Source organism: Elephantulus edwardii, unplaced genomic scaffold, assembly GCF_000299155.1.
Source record: "Elephantulus edwardii isolate Elephantulus edwardi_28Jun2011 unplaced genomic scaffold, EleEdw1.0 scaffold00152, whole genome shotgun sequence".
NCBI lineage: Eukaryota > Metazoa > Chordata > Mammalia > Macroscelidea > Macroscelididae > Elephantulus > Elephantulus edwardii.
Window position 1 is genome coordinate 4,806,241 of NW_006399902.1, and position 22,659 is coordinate 4,828,899.

General features: G+C 45.1%; 1 protein-coding gene across 2 annotated transcripts in view; it reads right to left on the minus strand.

The window, feature by feature from the left end:
- The window catches only part of BAI2 (brain-specific angiogenesis inhibitor 2), a 45,770-nt gene extending 26,157 nt beyond the window's left edge, over positions 1 to 19,613 (minus strand). For both annotated transcript variants that reach the window (XM_006894950.1, XM_006894949.1), the window contains exon 1: positions 18,803 to 19,613. In XM_006894950.1, the coding sequence (XP_006895012.1) occupies positions 18,803 to 19,604 (802 nt within the window). In that variant the 5' untranslated portion in view covers positions 19,605 to 19,613. The remainder of the gene's footprint in view (positions 1 to 18,802) is intronic.
- Between the last annotated feature and the right edge of the window lie 3,046 nt (positions 19,614 to 22,659).

A 22,659-nucleotide genomic window follows, 5' to 3' on the forward strand; every position in this document is an offset into this window, starting at 1 on the left:
CTCAATGGCATTGGGTTTTATTTGCCAATTTGCCTTAGATATTCTGGTTTGTGCCTGTTGCCCTGATGTCATTAATAAAACCTATCTCCCCACCCTTATAATCTCAAGAGTACCCCTGTTTAAATGATGTTATACAGTCACCTTCCTTTTAATCCTTCCAAGCACACAAGATAAACCACCTGTGCTGTGCTTTAACCCAGTCTCCAACACTTGCTAATTTCTCTTTTTAACAAATTGAGAGGAAGAAACAGTATCTAGCTGGAATTTAATAACTGCTTCTTTGTTTGCACTGTGGTTGTTTCTTCGGTTATCTCCTATTTAAAGTAATTGATACTCTCTTTCCACTTAGGATATAAAATTTCTTTTTTTAGACATATTAAATTTAAAAAGTGATTCAATTTAAAGAAAAACTTCACAGGCTAGTGAATTTGTATTTATTCACCTTTTTAAAAAAACAAACAAGCAAATGACATTTTCTGTCCTTCACGGTTTAACCCCTCTTTTTCTACCTCCCCTGACATCAACACACAGTATAATCATACCTATTACATTAATTAGGATGGCACAGCAACTATTAGGGACCTAACCAAGTGCCAGACATCAGGTTTAAGCACATTATCCACATTCTCTCTCCCCATTACCCATGGAATAGATCGTACTATCCACATTATTTCTTGTTAGCTGCCACTGAGTCAGCCTGTGACTCATGACAATGTCACACATAACAACAAAATGCAGTCCAGTCCCCAGCCACACCATCCTCATGATGGGCTACTGATCGGACCATTATGATTCACAGGGCGTTTTGTTCAAATAATCTTTTATTGCATCTTTTTTAAAGTTTGCACAGCTAGTTAATTTCCCAGTGGAAGATTTCCACATGCGTTTTCAGTGACAGTTACATTTATCACAGTGTGTCAACGTTCTCTTTTGTTCCGTTTGTTCCCTCCCCAGTACTCTAGTTTCCCTGTCCCCTTATCTTCATCATCTTTGCTTTTGAGTAATTCTTGACCTTTTGGTCTCACATAGACGGGTATAAAGGAAGGCTCTAATCTTATTCCAGGTGCTACTCAGACTGGGTTCTAGGCTTGAAGAGTGTATCAGGGTGACAGTACCAGGATGGCCTCTCTTCTCTACTGTTCTCAACTGCCTGGCATAGTTATTCATTTTTCACATGAAAATTTACGCTCTGCTCTTTTTCTCCCATTCTCTTCAATTACCATGACCCTCATCAGAACAGTCACTGCTGGTAGTCAAGAACCCTCGAGGTCCTCTAGTCTGGGGAAGATGAGGTGCTGTCTTGTGTACAATTGTTTCTGTTCTGTGCTTTTGGTTATCTTCTTACAGTTTTGTTCCTGGTAAGGAAAGATCTATAATAATGTCTCCAGTGGCTGTTTGCAAGCTTTTAAGACCCCAGACTCTTTTCCCTTCACTAGGATCATGTTTTTTCTTTGTGACCTTTGTTAATGCCAACAGGGCTGTCCTCTTAGACTATTGGCCTAAGCCTTCAAACTCCCCAAAAAGCCAATGTTGGAAGGAGTTTGGGAAAGCTTCTGATTACATATCTGAGGAGTATCCATATTTGTGTGTCCAATGGATATATGTAACTGTATTTGCATATATGTATATATACATATCTACAGATACTTCTAGACAAAGAAGCAGTCATCAGAACAGAGCAAGGTGATACTGCATGGTTCAAGTTTAAGAAAGGAGTATGCCAGGGATGCATCCTGTGCCCAAACCTTTCCAATCTATATGCTGAACAAATCATTCGGGAGACTGGACTTGATGAGGCAGAATGTGGCATTAAGATTGGAGGAAGACTCATCAACAATCTGCCTTATACAGATGATGCAATTTTACTTGTGGAAACTGAGGAATACTTGAAACATTTGCTTCGGAAGGTCAAGAATTAGTCTTCAATATAGTCTGAAGCTCAACATCAAGCAAACAAAGATTCTCAACACTGGGCCAATTGGCAGCATTATAGTAGATGGAGAGGAGATTGAGGGAATTAACAATTTCTGCTTGCTCATCTCCACAATCAACACTCTTGGCACCAGCATTCAGGAACGAAAAAGATGAATTGTATTAGAAAAATCTGCTGTCACAGATCTTTCCAGAGTGCTGAGGAGCAGCCATGTCAGTCTAGGGACTGAGGTGCATCTGATCCAAGACATAGTTTTTGCAATTATGTGCTATGCATCAGAGAGCTGTAAATGACAAAGGATGACAGAAGAATTGATGCCTTTGAGTTGTAGGGCTGGAGAAGAGTATTGAACACACCATGGACTGCCAAGAGAACAAACAGGTTTGTCCTGGAGAGTGTGAAAGCAATTTGTTCCCTAGAGGCAAGGATTTTAAAGCTACATCTGACATACTTTGAACATAATGGCAGCAAGGACCAGTCCTTGTAGAAAGACATCATATTTGGAAAACTGGAGGTACAGCACAAGAGAAGAAGACCTAGGAGGAGATGGACTGACACAGGGTGATAATGGGAGGTGTGTCAGAAACAGTGAAATTGGCTTAGGCTAGGGCAGGGTTCAGAGCTATTGTATATAGGGGTACTATGAGTCACAGGTGACTCTACAGTACAACAACAATACTAAGTGCTAATTGTGAACTAATTAAAGTGAACTCATTGACAACGTCAGTCTTTTCTCCATATAGCATCATCAGTCCAGTGATGAGAATTTTTGTTTTCTTGATACTGAGATAGAATCTATATTAGAGGCTCTAGTTCTTTATCTTCTGCAGCAAGTGTTTCAAGTCCTCTTCACTTTCATCAAGTAAAGTTGTGTCATCTGCATAGTCCTAGTGGAGTCCTAGACTGGACTAATTCTTTTAAGTCATGGTGAGTGATAATATTCATGATGCTTCTTTAGTTAAAAAAGCACACCCGAACCTAAGTGTTGAGAATGGTTGATATAGGCATGGTTGACTTCTTCCATGGCTGATCTTAGCTTCTAGCTCCTCTCGAGGGTGAGTGTGTATCTTGTAGTCCTAAACAACCCATCATAAATCACCTCATTGGCATAGATGCTCTACACTGATCAAAGGCTTCCAGGTAAACCAAGATACTCCAATGAAGCCAGGTATCAAAAGAGGATTGGAAATTACCTCCCTGAAAACTGAAGTCTCTCTTTGGGCAAGGTTAATGCTTTGCCATACATCCTGCTTTACCTTTATGCCCATGGACATTTGGGCGTATCTTATTAATTTTCTAAAAATTATTCTTATCCTTTTACTCTTTTTTTAATAAAATTTTTATTTTATACTCTTTTATTTACAAAGTTTGCATACACTGGTTTTTAAAACTGGATCTTTCCCATTTCCTTTACCCACCCTTCCCTCCACCATTAATTGTGTGACCCTACGATTACCTCCCACCCATCCTCACCCCTCTGCTCCTACCCTCCCCCCATTGGATCCTCATACACATTTTACTAGTTATCTTTTTCTTTCTACAATAATGGTAATATATAGTATTTGTCCTTATGAGACTGAGTTTGTTCACTTAGCATAATAATCTCCAGTCCCTTCCAAGTTAGGTAGTGATTTTCAAAATCATTACTCCTGCGTACTGCATAGTATTCTATTGTGTCAATGTAAGATAATTCCTCAATCCATTTGATGTGGTTGAACTTTTGGGCTGTTTCCACATTCTTACAATGGTGAATAAGACTGTTATGAACATTAGTGTATAAGACTTCCATTTGTACCTCAGTTCTCAGTCTCTCAGGGTATATTACAGGAAGCAGAATAGCTGGTGACATGCCACAAACAATGTACAAGAGTTCCTATCTTGCCACATCCTCTCCAGCATTTATTACCTGTTGTCCTGTTAAACTTTGCCCCTGCTACTGGGTTGAGATGGTATCTCATTGTGGTTTTGATTTGCATTTCTCTTATTACAGTGATGCTGAACATTTCTTTGTGTGTCTGTTGGCCAGCTGAATATCTTCCTCTGTGAAAAGTCTTTACATGCCTTTTGTTCATTTTGTAATTGTGTTATCAGTCTTTTTCTTGTGGAGGCCCTGTAGGATTCTGTAAACTTTTGATATTAGACTCTTGTCTGAAATGATATTACCAAATGTTTTTTCCTAGTCAGTAAGTTTTCTTTTCACTCTGTTATAAAAGGCTTTTGATGTACACAGGGATTTAATCTTTAGAAGGTCTCATTCATAAATTTTATCCTTTCCAGATTGTGCATTTATGGTTTGGGGCTTTATTCTCAGGTTTCTGATGCACTTTGAGTTGATCTTTTTTTGTATGGTGTGAGATGTGGATTCTGTTTCAGCTTTCTGCAAGTAGCCATCCAATTTTGCCCACACCATTTGTTGAAGAGGTTGTCATTTCCCCATTTGATTTCCCCATTTGATTTCCTTGTCGAATGTCAGCTGACCATAGAGAGCTGGATCCATTTCTGGGTTCTCAATTCTGTTCCATTGGTCTGTGTGCCGGTCATTGGACCAGAGCCGTGCTATTTTGGTTACTACTGCTATGTAGTAGGTTTTGAAGTCAAGGAGTGCTATGCCTTCCACTTCATTTTTGTTTTTCAGAAGTGCTTTGCTTATTCAGGGTCTCTTTTCTCTTCAAAAAACTTGACAATTTCCCTTTCAACCCCTTGAAAAACTAATTTGGTATCTGGATTGGGATTGTATTAAACATGTAAATTGCTTGTAATAGGATTGTCATTTTCACAATACTGAATCTATCTAAGAACAAGGCACATTTCCCCATCTCTTTAGATCTTTTATTGTGTCTTGAAAAAATGTTCTGTACTTTTCATTGTACAGGTCTTTAGTGTCTCTAGTCAAGTTCACTCTCAAGTATCTCAATTTGTGGTTGGCTATTGGAAGCAGGTGTGGCATCCACTTCCTAAACAACATGCCTCTGGAAACTCTCTGAACTTCAATAAATGTCGATAGCTACAGAAAAGCTTCAGGCCTTTCATTCATAGGGTCACTATGAGTCATCCTCGACTTGACGGCAATCAACAACGGCAACAACAGATATTTCTATTGTTGTTGTCACTGTTAAGTACTGTTGAGTCTACTATGACTCATAGTGATCCTATGAACACACCAGAACCTTGTGCTATTATACACCATCCTCAAGATCTACATTATCCTCACACCTACTTGACAGTCACTGTGTCAATCCATCTCTTTAAGAATCTCCTTCTCACTCCCTGACACTCCATCTTTCAGATCATAACTGGTCTCTCCTGACAATATGCCCAAGTACGTGAGATGAAGTTTCATCATCTTTGCCTCTAGAAGCACCCCACCTATACTAGCTCCAAGACATAGCTGTTTGTTCTTTTGGCAGTTCATGGGATATTCCGTATTCTCCTCAAACACAATTCAACACTACACGTCAAAGGCATCAATTCTTCTATCATCCTTAGTCATAGAAATATGTCTGGTGCATAAGAAGTAAATGAAAAGACCATGGGTTCTATCAGAGCACCTTAGTCTTTAAACCGCTTCTGGCATAGCTGCTCGTCAGTACCTTGGAGAGGTCCTTGACAGCCAATTTCCCCAATACAACCTATATTTTAATTTCTTGACTGCTGTTACCAAGCGTGTTGATTGTGGATTCAAGTAAGATGAAGTTGTTAACAACTTCAATCTTCTCTTCAACTATCATAATGTTGTCTATTGGCCTAGAGGTAAGAATTTCTGTTTTCTTAATGTTGAGATGTAGTCTCTATTAAAATCTTTGATCTTCTGCAGCAAGGGTCTCAAGTCCTCCTCACTTGCAGCAAGCAAGGTTGTTTCACTGGTATAACACAAGTTGTTGAAGAGTCTTTCATCCTGATATCACACTCATCTTTATAAAGTCCCACCTCTCATATGATTTGTGAAGCATACAGATTGCACAGATTTGGAGAAAGGACATAGCCCTGACATGCACCTTTCTTGATGTTAAACGATGCTGTGTTCCCTTGTTCTGTTAGGATAACAGCTTCTTGGTCTAGGTTTCGTATAAGTACAATTTAGTGTTCTACGATTCCCGTTCTTCTCAGTGTTAGTCATAATTTGTTATGATCCACCCAGTCAAATGCTTTGGCATAGTCACTAAAACATAAATAGAATCCTTTTGGTATTCTCTACTTTCAGCCAAGATCCATTTGAGAACAGTAATAACCCTGAAGTTACAGTCTCTTCTGAATGTTGTTGCTGTTACATGACGTCAGGTTGCTTGCGACTCACAGCGACCGTAGGTACAACAGCTCTGAACCCTGCTTTACCCTGAGCCAACCTTATTGTCTCTGACACACACCTATCCCCCATTACCTCAGTAACTGAGTCAATTCATCTCAATCAGCGTCTTCCTCTTTTGTGCTGTCCCTCCACCCTCCTCAGAGGTATAAATTCTCCTTCTATCATCCCTCGTCATTGTCTAGCTTTCTTATGCATAACAAGTAACTGTGAAGACCATGGCCTGGATCAGATACACCTTAGTCTCCAGACTGGCATCGTTGCTCTTCAGTACTCTGGAGAGGTCCCTGACAGCAGACTTACCCAGTGCAATTCATCTTTTGATTTCCTGGCTGCTGGTACCAAGAGTGTTGATTGTGGAGACAAGCAAAGTGAAGCTACTTATCATGATGCTGCCCATCAGGCCAGTGGTGAGATCTTTGTTTTCTTGATGTTGAGTCTCAATCCATATTTAAGTTTGCAGTCCTTGACCTTCTGTAGCAAGCAAATTCAAGCCTCGAGTTGCAATACTTAAGCCTCGAGTTGCAATACTTAAGGATGCTTTGGGCAGAATATTAAATGATCCAGGAAGCATTAAAAGAAGATAGGAGTATACAAAGTCATTCTACCAAAAGGAACAGAGTCATTCTACCAAAAGGAAGTGGCTGGCACAGAAAAATTTCATGAAACAATGTATAAGCAGAGCCTATGGTGATAAAGGAAGAAATTCAAGCTACTCTGAAAGAACTGCAAAAAACAAGGCCCCAGGAATTTATGGTGTACCAACTGGCATATTTCAACAAATAGACTCTACCCTGAATGTGATCACCAAGCTGTGCCAAGAAAACGGAAAGATAAAGATAGCTAGCTGTCCAACTGCCTGGAAGAGATCTATATTTGTTCTCATTCCAAAGAAAGGTGACCTGACAGAGTGTGGAAATTATCAAACAATATCATTAATATCACATGCAAGATTCTGCTGAAAATTACCGAAAACGACTTGAACAGCACATCAACAGAGAACTTCCAGTTGTGCACGCTAGGTTTAGAAGATGCCTTGATTCTAGGGATATTATTGCTAATGTTAGATGGATCTTGGCGGAAAGCAGAGAGTATCAGAGGAATTTCTGGTTTTCGTTGACTACGCAAAAGCATTTGACTGTGTGGATCACAACAAACTGTGGCTGACTCTGAGAAGAATGGGAATCCTAGTCATTAGAACAGAGCAAGGAAACACTGCATGGTTCAAAATCAGGAAGTTTGTATGCCAGGGAAGCAACATATCACCATATCTTTTCAATCTATATGCAGAACAGATCAGCCAGGAGGCTGGGCTCTATGAGGAGGACTGTGGCATCCGGATTGAAGGAAGACTCATCAACAACCAGCACTATGCAGAAACTCTTCTGAATAACTATGTGTATATACATAAAAGCATGTGTCCAAGCAGAACAAGGGAACATTGTTACATTGTTTGTACATGCCATCAACTCATAGTGACCCTATGAACAACAGATCTGAACCCTGTCATATCCTGCACCATCCTCACCCTTTCTGACACAAGAGAGCTTGTTGGCAGCTGTCACCATGTCAATCCACTTGGTCTTTCTCTCCTTTGCCAAGCCTCTACCTTTCTGAGTATCATGTTCTGCTCCAAGTAATAGTCCCTCCTAGCAACATGTCCGAGGTACCTGAGGTGAAGCCTCATCATCCTTGCCTCCAAAGAGCCCTCTGGCTGCATCCTCTCTATGACATATTTATTTGTTCTTCTGGTTGTCCATGGGATGTCCAGTGCTCTTATCCAACACCACAGCTCAAAGGCATCAACTTTTCTTCTGTCATCCATATTCACTGTCCAGCTCTTAGATGCATAGCAAGTGATTCAAAAGACCATGGCCTGAATCAGAAGCACCTTAGTTCTCAAAGTGACATCATTACTCCTCAATAACTTACAGACTTTCCCAGTGCAATCAATGTGTCTTCTGATCTCCTGACTGCTGGTATGAGGGGTGTTAATTAAGATGGAGTTGTTGACAGCTTCAATCTCTTCTCCATCCATCATGTTGCCTGTTGTTCCAGTGATAAAAATCTTTGTTTTCTTGACATTTAAATGTAATCCATACCAAAGGCTGCATTCTTCTGCAACAAGTGCTTCAAGTCCTCCTCACTTTCAGCCAGCAAGGTTGTGTCATCTGCATTACACAGGTTATTGATGAATCTTCCTCTGATCCTGATGCCATATTTCTCCTCTTATAGTCCAGCTTCTCTAATTATTTGCTCAGCATACAGGTTGAATAGGTACGGAGAGAGAATACAACCCTGAAACACTCCCTTCTTAATTTTAAACCATGCAGTGTTCCCTTGCTTTGTTTGCACAACAGCCTCCTGGTGTAGGTAAAGGTTTTGCATGAGCACAAGTAAGTGCTCTGGGATTTCCATTCTTGTCAACATTCGCCATAACTTGTTATATTCCACACAGTCAGATGTCTTTGCATAGTCAATAAAGAACAAATAGACATTCTTCTGGTATTCTTTACTTTCAGCCAGGATCCATTTGACATCAGCAGTGATATCTCTGGTGACAAAGCCTCTTCTAAATGCTGCTTGAACTTCTTGCAGTTCCTTGTCTATGTACTGTTCTAGCGATTTTTTAATGATATTCAGCAGAATTTTGCATGCATGTGATATCAATGATAATGCTCCAGTTTCCACATTCTGTTGGATCATCTTTCTTGGGAATGGGAACAAATATGGACGTCTTCCAATCTGTTGGCCAGAGAGCTGTCCTCCAAATTTCCTGGCATTGACTAGTGTGCATCTAGGGCTGCATCTGTTAATTGAAACAAGACAGTTGGTATCACATCGATTCCTAGGGCCTTACTTTTTGTCAGTGCCTTCAATGCAGCTTCTATTTCTTCCTTCTTTAGAACTGGCTCCTACTCATATGGAATGTTCTGAATTTTTTTCATTGTCAGTCAGTTCTTTTTGGTATAGTGATTCTATGTATTCCCTCCATCTTCTTTTGATGCTTTCTGGATCATTCAATATATTGCCCATAGGATCTTCCAACATTGTGACTTGAGGCTTAAATTTGTTTTTCAGTTCTCTTGGCTTGAAAAATGGGTAACAAATTCTTCCCTTTTTATTTTCCAATTCCAGCTCTTTGCACATTCCATTATACTACTTCGCTTTGTCTTCTCAAGCTGCCCTTTGAAATAATCTGTTCAGCTCTTTTACTTTGGCATGTTCCCCCTTTGTTTTGGCTTCTTGATGCTCTAGTTGGTGCAAGTTTTAGAGTCTCTTCTGACGTTCATTTTTATTTTTTTCTTTCTCCTCTGTCTTTGTAACGACCTGTTTGTTTTCTTCATGGATGATATCCTTTATATCCCACAACCCATTTCGTTCTTTGATAATTGATGTTCAATGCTTCAAATCTATTCTTAAGATGATCTTGAAATTCAGATGGAATAGAGTCAAGATCGTATCTTGATTCTCATGGACTTAATTTTCTTCATCCTCAATTTGAACTTGCACATGATTAATTGATGATTTGACCCACAGTCTGCCCCTGGCCTAGTTTTAATGGCCTATACTGAGCTTCTCCAACAATTTCTTCCACAGATGTAGTTAATCTGATTTCTTTGCAGCCCATCAGGTAAGGTCCACGTGTAAAGTTGTCATTTGTGTCTTTTTAAAAAAGGTATTTGCAATGAATAAATCATTCAAAATACAAAATTCAGTCATTCCATTTCCAGCCTCATTTCTATCACCAAGCCCATATTTTCCAACTACTTATTCCTTCTTTACTGTTTCCAACTTTTGCAACCCAGTCACCAATTATCTTAACACATCTTGATGGTGCTTTTGGTCACTTTCAAACTGCAATATTTCATAAAAATTTTCAATTTCTTCCTCTTTGGCTTTAGATGTAGGATTGTATATTTGAATAATAGTCATATTAATGGGTCTTCCTTGTATATGTGTGGATAATATTCTATCACTAACAGCATTGTATTTCAGGGTTTCAGAACTTGAAATTGACTTTTTTTACTATGAATGCAACACTATTCTTCTTCTGTTTTCATTCCCAGCATAGTATACCATATGAAGGTGGCCAAAGTTAGTCCATTTCATCTCACTAATGCCTAGTATGTAGGTGTTCATGCATTCTATTTCCTTTTTGCCAATTTAGGTATTCAAACTAAATTAGCAGTCTGTGTGTTTGGGGAGAACATTGTTCTAATTGCTACAGCATTTGTCTGTCAGTTTGCTATATTGACATAACTTGTGGGTGGCTATGATACTGAAAGCTACGCCACTAGCGTGTCAAATGTCTTAATGGTTATCCATGCTTGAAGGTTTTATTACAGCTCCCAGATTAAGACAGAGTAGAAATCAGGATTGGCTATCCACTTCCTAAATAACAGGCCTCTGAAAACCCTATGAACAGTAAAGGAACACAGATATTTATAGTGGTATAGTGGTCGAACCCAGATTGGAAGTCAAAAAGGAAGAAAAATAATGACAAACACCATTTAATAATTGGAACTTGGAATGTCCAAAGCTTGAGTGTTGGAAAACTATAAATTGTATTTAAAAAAATGAAGGGAACACTGCATAGTTTAAAATCAGGGGAATAGTGCATCAGGATTGTTATCTGTTCTCCATACTTATTCAATCTGTATACTTAGCAAATCATTCAAGAATCTGGACTATATGAAGGAGAATATGAAATCAGGAATGGAGGAAGACTCAACATCAACTTGTGTTATGCAGATGACATAACCTTGCTTGAAGAAAGTGAAGACTTGAAACACTGACTTCTGAAGATTAAAGACTATAGCCTTTAATATGGATTACAGCTCAACATCAAGAAAACAAAAAGCTTTACCACAGCACTAGGATAGATGAAGAAAATATTAAAATTATCAACTATTTCATTTTACTTGGATCCACAATAAACACTCATGATAGTTGCAGTCAAAAAATCAAAAGACATGTTGCATTGGGAAAATCCTCTTTCAAGGACCTCTTTACAGGGCTAAAGAGCAATTTAAAGTCTAAAGACATGTATTTCCGATTGCTTCCATGCATCTGAAAACTGGACAACAAATAAGGAAGACCAAAAAAGAGTCAATGCCTTTAAACTGTGGTGTTAACAAAGAGTATCGGAAACACCATGGACTTGCCAAAAGCACAAACAAATCTGTCTTGAAGGAAGTGCTGCCAGAGTGCGCCGTAGAGGCAAGGAGGGTGAAACTTGGTCTCACATACTTTCGGCATGCTGCCAGGAGAGGCCAGTTCTTAGAAAAAGGCACCTTGTTGTTGTTATGTGGTGGAGAATAAGCAAAAGATAGGAAGACTCTCAACTAGATAGATACGTTGACTACACCAATGGGATACTGCAGGCTAGGGCATCAGATCTGTTGTTCATAAAGTAGCTATAACTCAACTCAGTGGCACCTAATAGCACAGAAACTTCTTAGGACTGATCCAACCCAGATTATTTTTAATTGCCTAAAATGTCAATAGTTATAGAAAGACTTCAGGCCTTTTGTTCATAGAGGCACTAAGAGTTGTGCTCGACTCAAAGGCAATCAACTACATATGCCTTTGAACTATGGTTCTGGAGATAAGTATTGAATATACCATGGACTTCCAAAAATACAAACAAATACTTCTTGAAGAAGGTGCAGCCAGAGTGCTCCTTGGAGACAAGGATGATAAAGCTTTGTCTCACACGCTTTGGGAATGTTGCTAGGAGAGGCTATTCCTTGGAGAAGGTCCTCATGCTTGGAAAGGTGGAGGTATGATAAAGGAAAGGAAGACTCTGAGCCAGGTAGCTTGACACAGTGACTACTGCAATAGGCTTGAGTGTGTCAGAGATTGTGAGGATGGCGCAGGATAGGACAGGGTTCAGATTTGTTGTTCATAGAGTCGCTATGAGTCATTCTCAATGGCACCTAACAATAGCACAACAACATATGTGTATGAAAGCAAGACATAAAAAAACTGGGAAAGACTTGGTGCCTTTGAATATTAAATATACCATGAATGTACAAAGACTAAACAAATTTGTCTTGGAGGAAGTATATCAAGGATGCTTCTGCGAAGGATAGCAAGATTTCACCTCATGTACTTTGGGTATGATGCTATCAGAATATCATGCTTGGTAAAGTAGAGGAGGATCAGTGAAAAAGCAGAAGAGCTTCAATTAGATTGACTGACACAGGGGCTCTGACAATGGGCTCAAACGTAGCAATGACTGCAAGGCTGGCTGGTGCAGAGTCTGGCAGCATTTCAGTCTGTGAGACCCAGAGTTGCTGTGGGTCTGAACCAACCAGACAGAAACAAACAACAACTCCAATACATCTCAGCCTTGTGTCCCTCTGTACCTGCCCACAGGACAGTCTGCTTGTATCCATCTATGTCCTCAAACCCTCATTTTGACTTTGGTTGTACTGTGCGCATTATATCTATATTCAGTGCCACCTCCCTCACCATCCAAAGAACGAATTTGTATTGGATCAAGCACACTTCCTCTACCCTCACCCTGGTAACTACCAGTGAATATGGGTCTCACTATAATAATTTATTCTTGTCTTCTTATAAAAAAATGATTATGCCATATTTGTCCATATATGCTTGACTTATTTAATTAAGCAGTGTACCCTCCAGGTCCCCCATTGTTGTCGTATGTTTTCCATAGTGGTTATACCATTTCACAGCACCACCAGCAAGGGGGAAGGCTTTCAATCTTCCCCATAGCCTCGCCAACATTTGTTATCTGTTTTGTTTTGTAATATACCAATGCTATTTTAGCATTAGATGGTATCTAAACTTGGTTTTGATCTGTATCTCGCTGGATTGCAGCTAAGAACAACAACAGTTAAGGAGGGCATGCTGGTGGCATAGCCCATAGGGCACTGCACTGCTACGCCAAAGGCTGCACCTCCCTGGCAGGCGAAAGGCGGGCAAACCCCTCCTATGTGATTTACAGCCTCGGAAACCCGATGGCGGGGCTCTGAGTCAGCTCCACTCGATGGCGATGAGTGAGTAAGCGGCTAATGACCGTGAAAGTCTTTTCAGATGTGTTTTGGCTGCCTGGGTGACCTCTTTAATCAAAGTGTTGTTCATGTCCTTTGCCTGTTTTATGATTGGATTGTCTTTTTATTTTGTGTTACTGCTGATTTTTATAGATCTTAGAGACTTAACTCTTAGTGACTAAGTCATTTTTTTAAGACCCCTATCCCCAGACTGTAGGTTGTCTATTTAATCTTTTAATAAAGCCTTTGGATTAGTATAAATTTTTTCCATTTGTATGAGGCCCCATTTATAGTATCTTCTTTTATTCATGAATTTGTTGTAGTGTCTGCTCTCTCTTCTTTTTACAAAGGAGTAGGAAGGTCTCATAGTATTTTCCTACGTTTTCGTCCAGGAATTTATGGCTTTAAGTTTAACATTTATGTCTTTGAGCCAATTTGGGCTCATTTTTGTGTCTAGTGTGAGACTTGGGTTCTGTTTCATTTTTCTGCAAGTGGATATCCAGTTTTGCCAGCACCATTTATTAACGAGACAGTTTTTGCTCCACTGAATGGATTTTGACTCCCTGTTAAAAAAACACTTGTCCAGAGTTGGCTGGGTCTAATTCTAGATTCTTAATTCTATCCCACTGGTCTATTGATCTGCCAGACTGTTTTGATTATAATGACTGTATCATATATTTTGATTTCAGGAATTGTGAGGTCTCTCTTGATCCATACAGTCTTTAGTGGCTGACTTGCAGAAAATCACCAGCACTTTCTTCCCGGTTCCTCTTAGCATAGCAGTTCCACTGAAACCTATTCAGCATCATGCAGCTTACATGTCTCCACTGAGAGACAGAGGTTGCTGTACATAATGTGCACTGGTCAGGAATTGAACTCAGATCTCCTGTATGAAAGACAGGAATTCAATCATGAACCTCCACAATGTCTCATCCCTATTAGAGAGATGAGGAAGTGGGGATGAAATAACTTACACCCAGAGCCACACAGCTAGTAAATGGTAAGGCCAGGAACCGAAGTGAGGGCTGAGTGACTTCAGTCTGTGGCACACACTTCCTCACCTCCAGTCTCATTCATCTCAGGTTATTCACCAGGAGCTGGCTAAAGCCTGGCACATTCTCCTGTGCCTGAAGAAAGCATGAAGGAATGTGGAATGAACTAGCAGAGTTCAGTCCCGGGGCTGAGTATGTCCAGGGAAGCCTGTGTCTCATGCCCACCTGGTGGCAGCACACAGAGCTCCAAGCCTAAGGCACACACACAGAAACTCAGGAGAGCTCTAGCCTGCGGGCCTTCAAAGAAATGCCACAGTCTGTTCTGGGTCTCCCTCATGCCACCCGGAGAGAAGTCTTGCCTCTTGCTGTCTGGGCCCCAAATAGGCAGGGAGGGCCTCCTTCCTATCACCTGACCAGCAGTTGGTCAAAGGAAGGCAGTGAGGGCTTGAACCAGATAACAGAGAACAGAAGTCAATCCTGGGACCAGGTCAATCTTAGACTGGCCAGGTCTAAGGCTACTACCTCTCAGAGGGCTAGAGCCTGGGCTGTGCTTCAAAGGATCCACGGCTCCAGTTAATCAAGTGCAAGGGATTCTCCAAGTGAGGCACATGCACCCCAACATCCTCTCCTGAGAAAAGGCAGGGAGGCCTGAAGGCAGAGGCCTGGGGAGGAATGAAGAGCTCTGACTAGACAACACTAGGGGAGGCTGAAAAACAGGCGATGCAAGGCTCAGGGTGTGGCTTGAGTTCCGGGCTGTGGATTCGGGCAGGAGTTGCTGGAAGCTGGAGGACAGAAGAGATCCACAGATAACTGAGGTGGCAAGGACCAGTCAGATCAGCCACATTCAGCCCCTGACTCCGTGTCTCACTAACTTTGTGATCTTTTACAAAGTGGTTAACTTCTCTATGCCTCAGTTTCCTCACTTACAAAGGAAACTCAAACTCATCGCTGTCAAATCAGAACTGACTCCTAGCTGACCCTCCACAGGTTTTCAGTGGCTATAAAGCACAAAAGGAGGTGGCTGCTCATCTTTCTCCCATGGAGCAGCTGGTGGACCTGCACTGCCTGCTTTGGGAGTGCAGCTCCTTTAGCCCACCGTAGCTCCCTCCCTGCAAAGGAAGACTGGAAAAATCAAAGCAGATTTATTGGTTGTTGGAAAAAAACTCAAACTCATTGCTGTTGAGTCAGAACCGACTCATAACTGGATCCTCCAGCCTGGTTTCCTAGACGCTGTGTATCACACATGGAAAAGACACTATCCATGTATTTGAACTGTCTACCCTTGGGGTGGCAGCACAACTCTTCACCCAAGTTTTAATGCTTAAGAGGAGTAGTGTGCTTGAATCAGCGCTTAGTGCATGCAAATGCTGAGACTGTGCCATGATTATTTTGCATGCAAATGTTGAGAGTTTGTCAAAAAGACAGTACTTTGTCCAAATTTCACAGCAGAAGTGGCAGAGCAAGGATTCGAACCCTTGCCTCCCTGGTCTGGCATTCAAGTGACACCAGGCTCATTTGGTGGCTTTTGGATGAAGAGGAGGGTAGGCTAACAGTCCAGGCCCCTCCAGGGTGGGGCAGTACCAACTGGGAGAGGTTGTGAGTACAGTAGAGAAAGGAAGGGTCTTCCTCTCAGTGTCCCTTTGCACAGCCATCCCCATGGCTGGTGCCTCCTCAAGAGTTGAGGGTCAGTGGGTAGGTAATGCAGGTTGATAGCCACCCCCGGGAGGGAGGCTCTGCAGGTGCCCTTCCTCGGGACCCAGCTCTCTGCCCCAGCCTCAGTCAGCCTCCGCTGAGCTCCTTCCTGCCTGCCTTCCCTTTCTTCCTCTCCTCCACCCCCACTTAACAGATTGCGGCAGCAAGATGGCACAAATTTATGGCTCAACTCACCAAAAATAACAAGAGATCTATCAAAGGCAGTTTGCGTGAAATTAACAGGCGCATGTACCCTCTTGTCCAACGCACTTGGCACTGTGGCGGGCCCAGGCACTGTGCCCCTTCACTGCCCACTAGCTCCCATGCCAGCCACTCTTCCAGCATCAACCTGGGCACACCCTATGAGAGGGGAAGTCCAGAATCCTTCTCAAGATATCCTGGTGAAGGTGAGCAAACCCCCAGCCTAGTGCCTGGCAGAGCGGTGCATGGGGTCTCACACCTCCTGCTCACCTCTTGTTTTCAGTCTGGCGGCTCCACGTGCCAGCCCGTTCTTCTGCAGCTGGTACATGTGTCCAGCTGGTCCAGGTGGAGAGGTCAGGGAATGGATGCAGGTCCAAGGGCTTGGCAATGCTATTGTCACCAGTAGGCACAGAGTTCTCTGGGCCCTGACAATGCCACCAACCCCAGGCACTCCTGCTACATGGAGTACACTGAATCATGTGCCAGTCTGCCCAGAGAGTTTGGGTAGGAGGGAGGAAGTGGTAGAAAAGAAGAGAGACTGAGCCAGAATGACTCTGGGCACCAGTGTGCCAAGTGAGCCCATGACTGATGCCATGTCACCCCGGGCAGCTCCTCCGAGGGGCCTTCTCTGCAGGGCAACCCCGTGGAGAAGTCTTGAGACATGCCAAGTAGGACAAGGGGCAAAAGCAGCTTGGGAACAGCTGGGAGTCCCAGCTCAGGGCTCCCTGCTCAGAGATGACACCAGGCCTCATGCCCAAGGACAGTCAAGCGTTCAGTCTCCACCCCCTCCAATCCCAGAGCTCTGAGGACAATGGGCAGCCCCAGTTAGGAAGCCTTCCTCATTGCCAGTCCTCACTGACCCCCAAGGGCACCTCGGCTACCAACCAACTCCTGCTTCCGGCTTCCACCCTGCCCAGCTGGCTGCTCCTGGCTCTGTGCTCCACATGGCAGCCTGCCCAGATGGTGCCCGCCCATGAGGGCAGAGCCTTGCTCCATCCACTGCAGACCACTGGGCTGAGGGACCACAGGGGAAGCCAGACAAAAGAACCTGCCCTCAGCTGAGCGCCACGGGGGAGGCTCCTGCAGAGTGATAGGCAGTGGCCGCCAGGCAGGAAGAGCCATAAACCTCCTGATATACGCCTCGCGCTCTCCGCTGATGTTCGACAAAGAAGCGAAATTCAATTTCTTCCTGCAGGCACTAAATCCCAGGCCAGCCTCCGGGGTCTGTAACCTGCCCACGGCCTGGCTGTCACTCAGACGGCTTCATTGACTGCATTATGCAGCCAAGGAGTCCTGGGACAGAGGCTGGAGCAGGGCCACTGGGCACTCCAAATGGATAGACACAATAGCAACTATTTCATGGGGGAGGCTAAAAAGCCCCCACCCTTCCAGAGTATAAACTATCATGATAACCATCCCCTCTAATTAAATCATAGAAATATCTGCCCATTTTACAGATGAAGAAACTGACATCCAAATAAATAACTTACTGAAGGTGAAAGCCAAAGGTTGATTCAGCCACAGGGCTCTGGTCTCCGAAGCAGAGATCAATGAAGGTAAAAATGCTTGTCTCGCTCTTCCCACCCTCCTAGCAGCCCTCAGACCAGATCCCTGATCCTTGTAAACAATCTTAGAGATACCTACCCTATGCCCTCCATCCTTGTGCTGACAGGCTAGTCTGGTTAGCCCAGAAGGGGAACCTGACAATCAGAGAGTAGAGGGGCTTTCCTGTCAGGACCTGAGTTAGAGGCCTGACTCCAGGCCTGCCTCCCTTCCATCCCATGTTCTCAGCCCTCCAGCCACCTGATTCCCTCCAGCCACCTGGCCCATATCTGGCCAAGCACTGTGGTTCAGCGGACATGCAGGATCCAGCTGAGGGTCTTGGGGCCTTAAAGCTGCAGGAAGAAGAGTTGATGGAAGGTGACTATGACAGAGGGGAGCTGGGGTAGGAGAGGGAGCAGGCGGGACTCAAGGGCTCGCAGAGCTTTTGCCCAGTCAGCAGGAAGCTCTAGCAGCTGGCGGCCTCAGTCCCAGAAGACATGGGCCCAGAGGGGGGAGGCAAGGGATGCTGGGATCGGAGCCAACCCAGCCCTCCAAGGCCACCACGGCACTCAGGCCTCTTCACCCAAGCACACTCTTCCTCACCTTCCTCTGACCTGACCCTGGAGACACTGCCAAAAATCACTTACCCATGTGGGCAAGAACCATCCCCTGCTCCTTGCCTACTCCAGCCTCCAGGCAAATTTGTCAGCTTGCAGTGCAGGGCCTGCCATGGTCACTCCCAGCTTTAGGCCTTTGTAAGCACTGCTTCCTCTGCCTGGAATGCCCTCATTCCATTATCTTGGCACACTTCCACGTGTCCTTCCAATCTCTGCTTCCTTCAGGAAGTCTTCCCAGGCTGCTGAGCTAGAGCACTCCCTCCCTGTGTGTATACAGATCATTCTGCACTATCCTATCTGAACCCTCATTCTCGAGCCCAGGCTGCAAACCCTTCCAGAGGGAGATCTGATCCTAACACAGGTCGGTTACCTCAACACCTGGACAAGGGTGGACACAAACAGACATCAGTGAACGACCACATGAATGGTCCTAGCATCCGCCAGGATAGGCCTCAGGCTCCAGGCACGACCCCCCCTAGGGCTCTGCTCAGACTCACCATATCTCATCTCAGTTGTGAACAGGTCATTGCTGCTCCCAGAGTGCAAGTCGGCCTCAGCAGGCGGGGCTGGGCCCCCGGGCACCAGGGCATTGGACAGGGTATGGGCAACGAGAGGACCTGAAGGCGTGGTGGTGGCAGGGCCAGTGCCCGCCTCACCAGGGCAGCTGCAGCCCGGCTGGGCAAAGCCACAGGCCCTGCCCGCAGCGCGGCCGCACTCCTCGCTCCAGCGGCAGAGCACACCGCAGGTGAACTGGCTGGAGTTGTTATTGTTGATAAGCAAGACCTCGACAAAACGGAAGGCCAGGGCGGCGGGCGCCAGCAGGCGTGGGGCCTCTGAGGGCTCAGCAGACAGGCACAGCTGCACGAAGTTCTTGTCGAAGTGCAAGAAGGTGAAGGGACCAGAGCCCCCGCACAGCTCCAGCCCCGCTGCTTCCTCCTCTTCCTCTTCCTCCGGCTGCCCCACCTCTGCCTCTGCCTGGCCCGCTGCCTCCTCAGGGCTTGGTCGCAGGCAGGTAAAGTTGACCAGGTAATGGTCCAAGGGCAGCAGACGGGGGGCAAAGTGTGTGCACACCTGCTCCTGGCGATTGAAGCGCAGGTAGAGGGAGTACTTGGTGGGGTCAGGGTTCTCCAGAGTCCAGGAGCAGCCTGAGGCGATGGTCGGAAAGAGGTCCTGCAGTGAGAAGGCCCCGTACAGGACACCTGAGGCCAGGGCAGAGCAGGCACTGGGGGCGGGGTCGAAGGCGGCGGCCAGGCGCAGGGACAGAATCACAGACAGTAAGAGGGGACAGGCTGGGGTCATCCTATGTCCCTTGCCCTGTGGAGAAAGACAATGATCAGCAGGCCACCCAGACCCAGCTTCTTGTGGCTGCGCTATAGGTAATGCACTTTGTGGTTAAGACATTTTTTTAAGACTCTCAGGCCTCACTTTACAACTAAGAACTTGACCTCTCTGAGCCTCAGTTTCCTTAGTGAACCAGGGTTTACCTGTGGCAGTAACAGTATCTATCTCACAGGCTTCCTGTTTGTGTTGGTTGTTGTGTACTGTCAACTCAGATCCAACCCATAGCTGACCCTACAGTGGGTTTTCAGAGGCAGTTAATCATACAGGAGGAGATTGCTCATCCTTCTCCTGTGGAGTAACTAGTGGATTTGAACCCGCATGCCTTTAGGATTACAGCACAGTTTCTTGCTACTAGGCCACCTGAGCTCCCTGTAACAACTATTACTGCATGGTTCCTCACAGTCGACCCCATCAGCCACAAGGGTCTCAGCTCAGCATTCAGATTCTTTATTCTCCCTAACTATCGTTCACAGTTGAAGTTTGTCGTGATCAGCTATGAGGCGTGTCACACATAATCCAGCAGTAATTGTCAAAGTGGAGATGTTTGACAATGATTTGCTTTTTTACAAATCAAAGCAATTCAAGGTTATTCCCAGAGCAACGTTACTTGCTTTACTGAGTGGGAGAGAAAGGGGTGGGTTACCGCCGGTACACCAGGGACTGCACACAACCCAGGCCATGCCCATGGGAGGGCATCGCAAGTACGAATAACATGCGTAATTCCTACAGCTGCTGCAGAGTTCCTTCCTGCTGGGAACAAGGGAAGTAGCATCAGGCAAGGAGGTGTTGGGCTTAAGCTCCAGCCTGGCCAACTGTCTACCAGCTGGGCGACCCTCATAGGCCTCAGTTTTCTCATCTGCAAAATGGGAAGGATACTTCGCTTCTACCTTCTTCCCTTGCTGCTCACATGAGATTGTCCTCCAAGGCCTGGCATAGGGCTTGTTCCTGCCCCTCACCCCCTGCAGTGAGACTACTAAGCCATCTCTTTGTTCTTAGCATCTACAGCCTTTGCCCAAAAGTATGATTCACTCAATCATGACCTAGTTGCCTTCAAGTCAACTCCACTCATGGCAGCCCTATGTGGGCTGAGTAGAATATGGTGTTCAAGACCTATCCCCGGGCCTGTCTTCCAAGGTTCCACTGCATGCCTTTGACCTGCACACCTTCAGTCAGAAGTCCGGCGCTTAACCATCCTAACCTGAGTTTGATCCCCCCAGAGGTAACCTGCTCATCTCAAGAGTCTTCAAGGTCCTAAGAATGGGGTTCCGAGTATATTGATTTCTACTTTCCCTCAAAAAACATCTGTTCTAAACTGAGCTCCCAGCAGGTGGGAACTTGCTCAGGGTGTTGGAAAGCAACTCAAACCCAAGTACTATCCTGACAGGCACAAGCACAGACCAGAGTGAAGAAGGGGGCTCGGGGTGGGACAGAAATTAGCAGGCTCTTCCCCAGAGCAGAGCTACTGCCCACAGCCGGCTCAGCCTCCTCTCCCAGTGGTGATGAAAGTGGAGCCTAGTCCCTGGTCTCACTCAGCTCCACGTCCATTTCTGCACACCCCGCCCCCCAGAAATCCACATGCCCTCCCTCCAGGCACATAGCATAGCCCGCAGTACTGACTGTTCACATCAGAAGCGTAAAGATGAGCCTTTGAGAGGGGAAGGCAGGCTCAAGACTACACAATGCAAGGAGTCACGTTAGGTCTAGAATCTAGAACCTAAAGCCTCTGTCCAGGTTCCCCTCTCTCTTCCACCAGTAACCTTTTGCTCCTTCCCATTCCTTGCTGCTCAGGTTTGAGACCAGATAGACAAGCTCTTAGCTCTGGGAGTGGAATTACAAACAGAAGGATAATTCACAGGTGTGGCTAGATTGTCCCAAGGCAGGTGCCCCCTAGGGACAGATCTCTAGATTTTCTTTGGTAAGATAGGAGCTCAAATAGTGGCTAGGATGGTGGGCAGAAGGGGATCCAGGAATTTGAAGCCCAGGATTGCAACCCCTGTTCAACATTTAGGAAGCATGGCACGGCCTCACGTCTCAATTACTGCACTTCTAAGTCAGACACCTCTGCCCTTCCCAACCATACAGAGTGAAGGCGAAGAGGGAGGCAGAGTTCGGTACAAGCCCATTTGCTGGGGAGGAGCTGCCTCAATCTCCTTCAAAGCCCTGGCCAGCACTGTTCCGCAGAAGCCAACACAGGCTGTGTCTCCAACCCTCCCATCCTGACTACCCCCATTTTCCATCCCTCCCCTCACCCCAGGCACCAGATCCCTGGTCTTCCCTACCTCCCATCATGCCTGTCCTGAACTGCTCAGCCTGCCCAGCCTGCTGCGGCACCAGTGAAGCCAGCAGCTGATGATGAGTGACATCCAATCCCCCCGCTGCCCCCAATTATTTTTAAGCAGGCTGCAAAATTCAGGCCGTGGCTGCTGCTCAGTGGAGGGGAGGAGGGGGCTCATTATAACTGGCATCCCCTCCCCCACTTACAGCAGGTCGAGGAGTCTCCGCACACACACACTTACACACGGGGGCTTGAGCATCCTGGCTCCTTGAAGATACGCACACAAACGTATGTGTGCACTGGCATATGCATAGACAGGCACTTACAGGTGTTCTGCACTAGAACATGCAGATATGCATGCAGACATGCACACACACTGGGACACACCAGATGCATAAATTCACATGCGCTCGGGATGCACAAACACATATACAAGAATCTAAAGAGTAAGACACAGGTATATGCATGGAGATACACATGCATTCTCAGGATGACAGACACACAGCTATTGGCCCTTTGAGGCTTAGCAGTTGGCAACTAAGGGTCAGATGCAATCTGACCTGTTGCTCCTTCATGCTCCTGAAACGGGAGCTTCATATGCCCAGACCTACCTCCTGGGCCTCTGCTCCCTATTCCACAGGCCCCATCCATCAGGAAGAACCAGATCCACTCTTGTTGAGTCACAGCCTGGCTTCCACAGGACCCAGCCACCTCTAAAACCAGCCTGCGCCCCTCCTC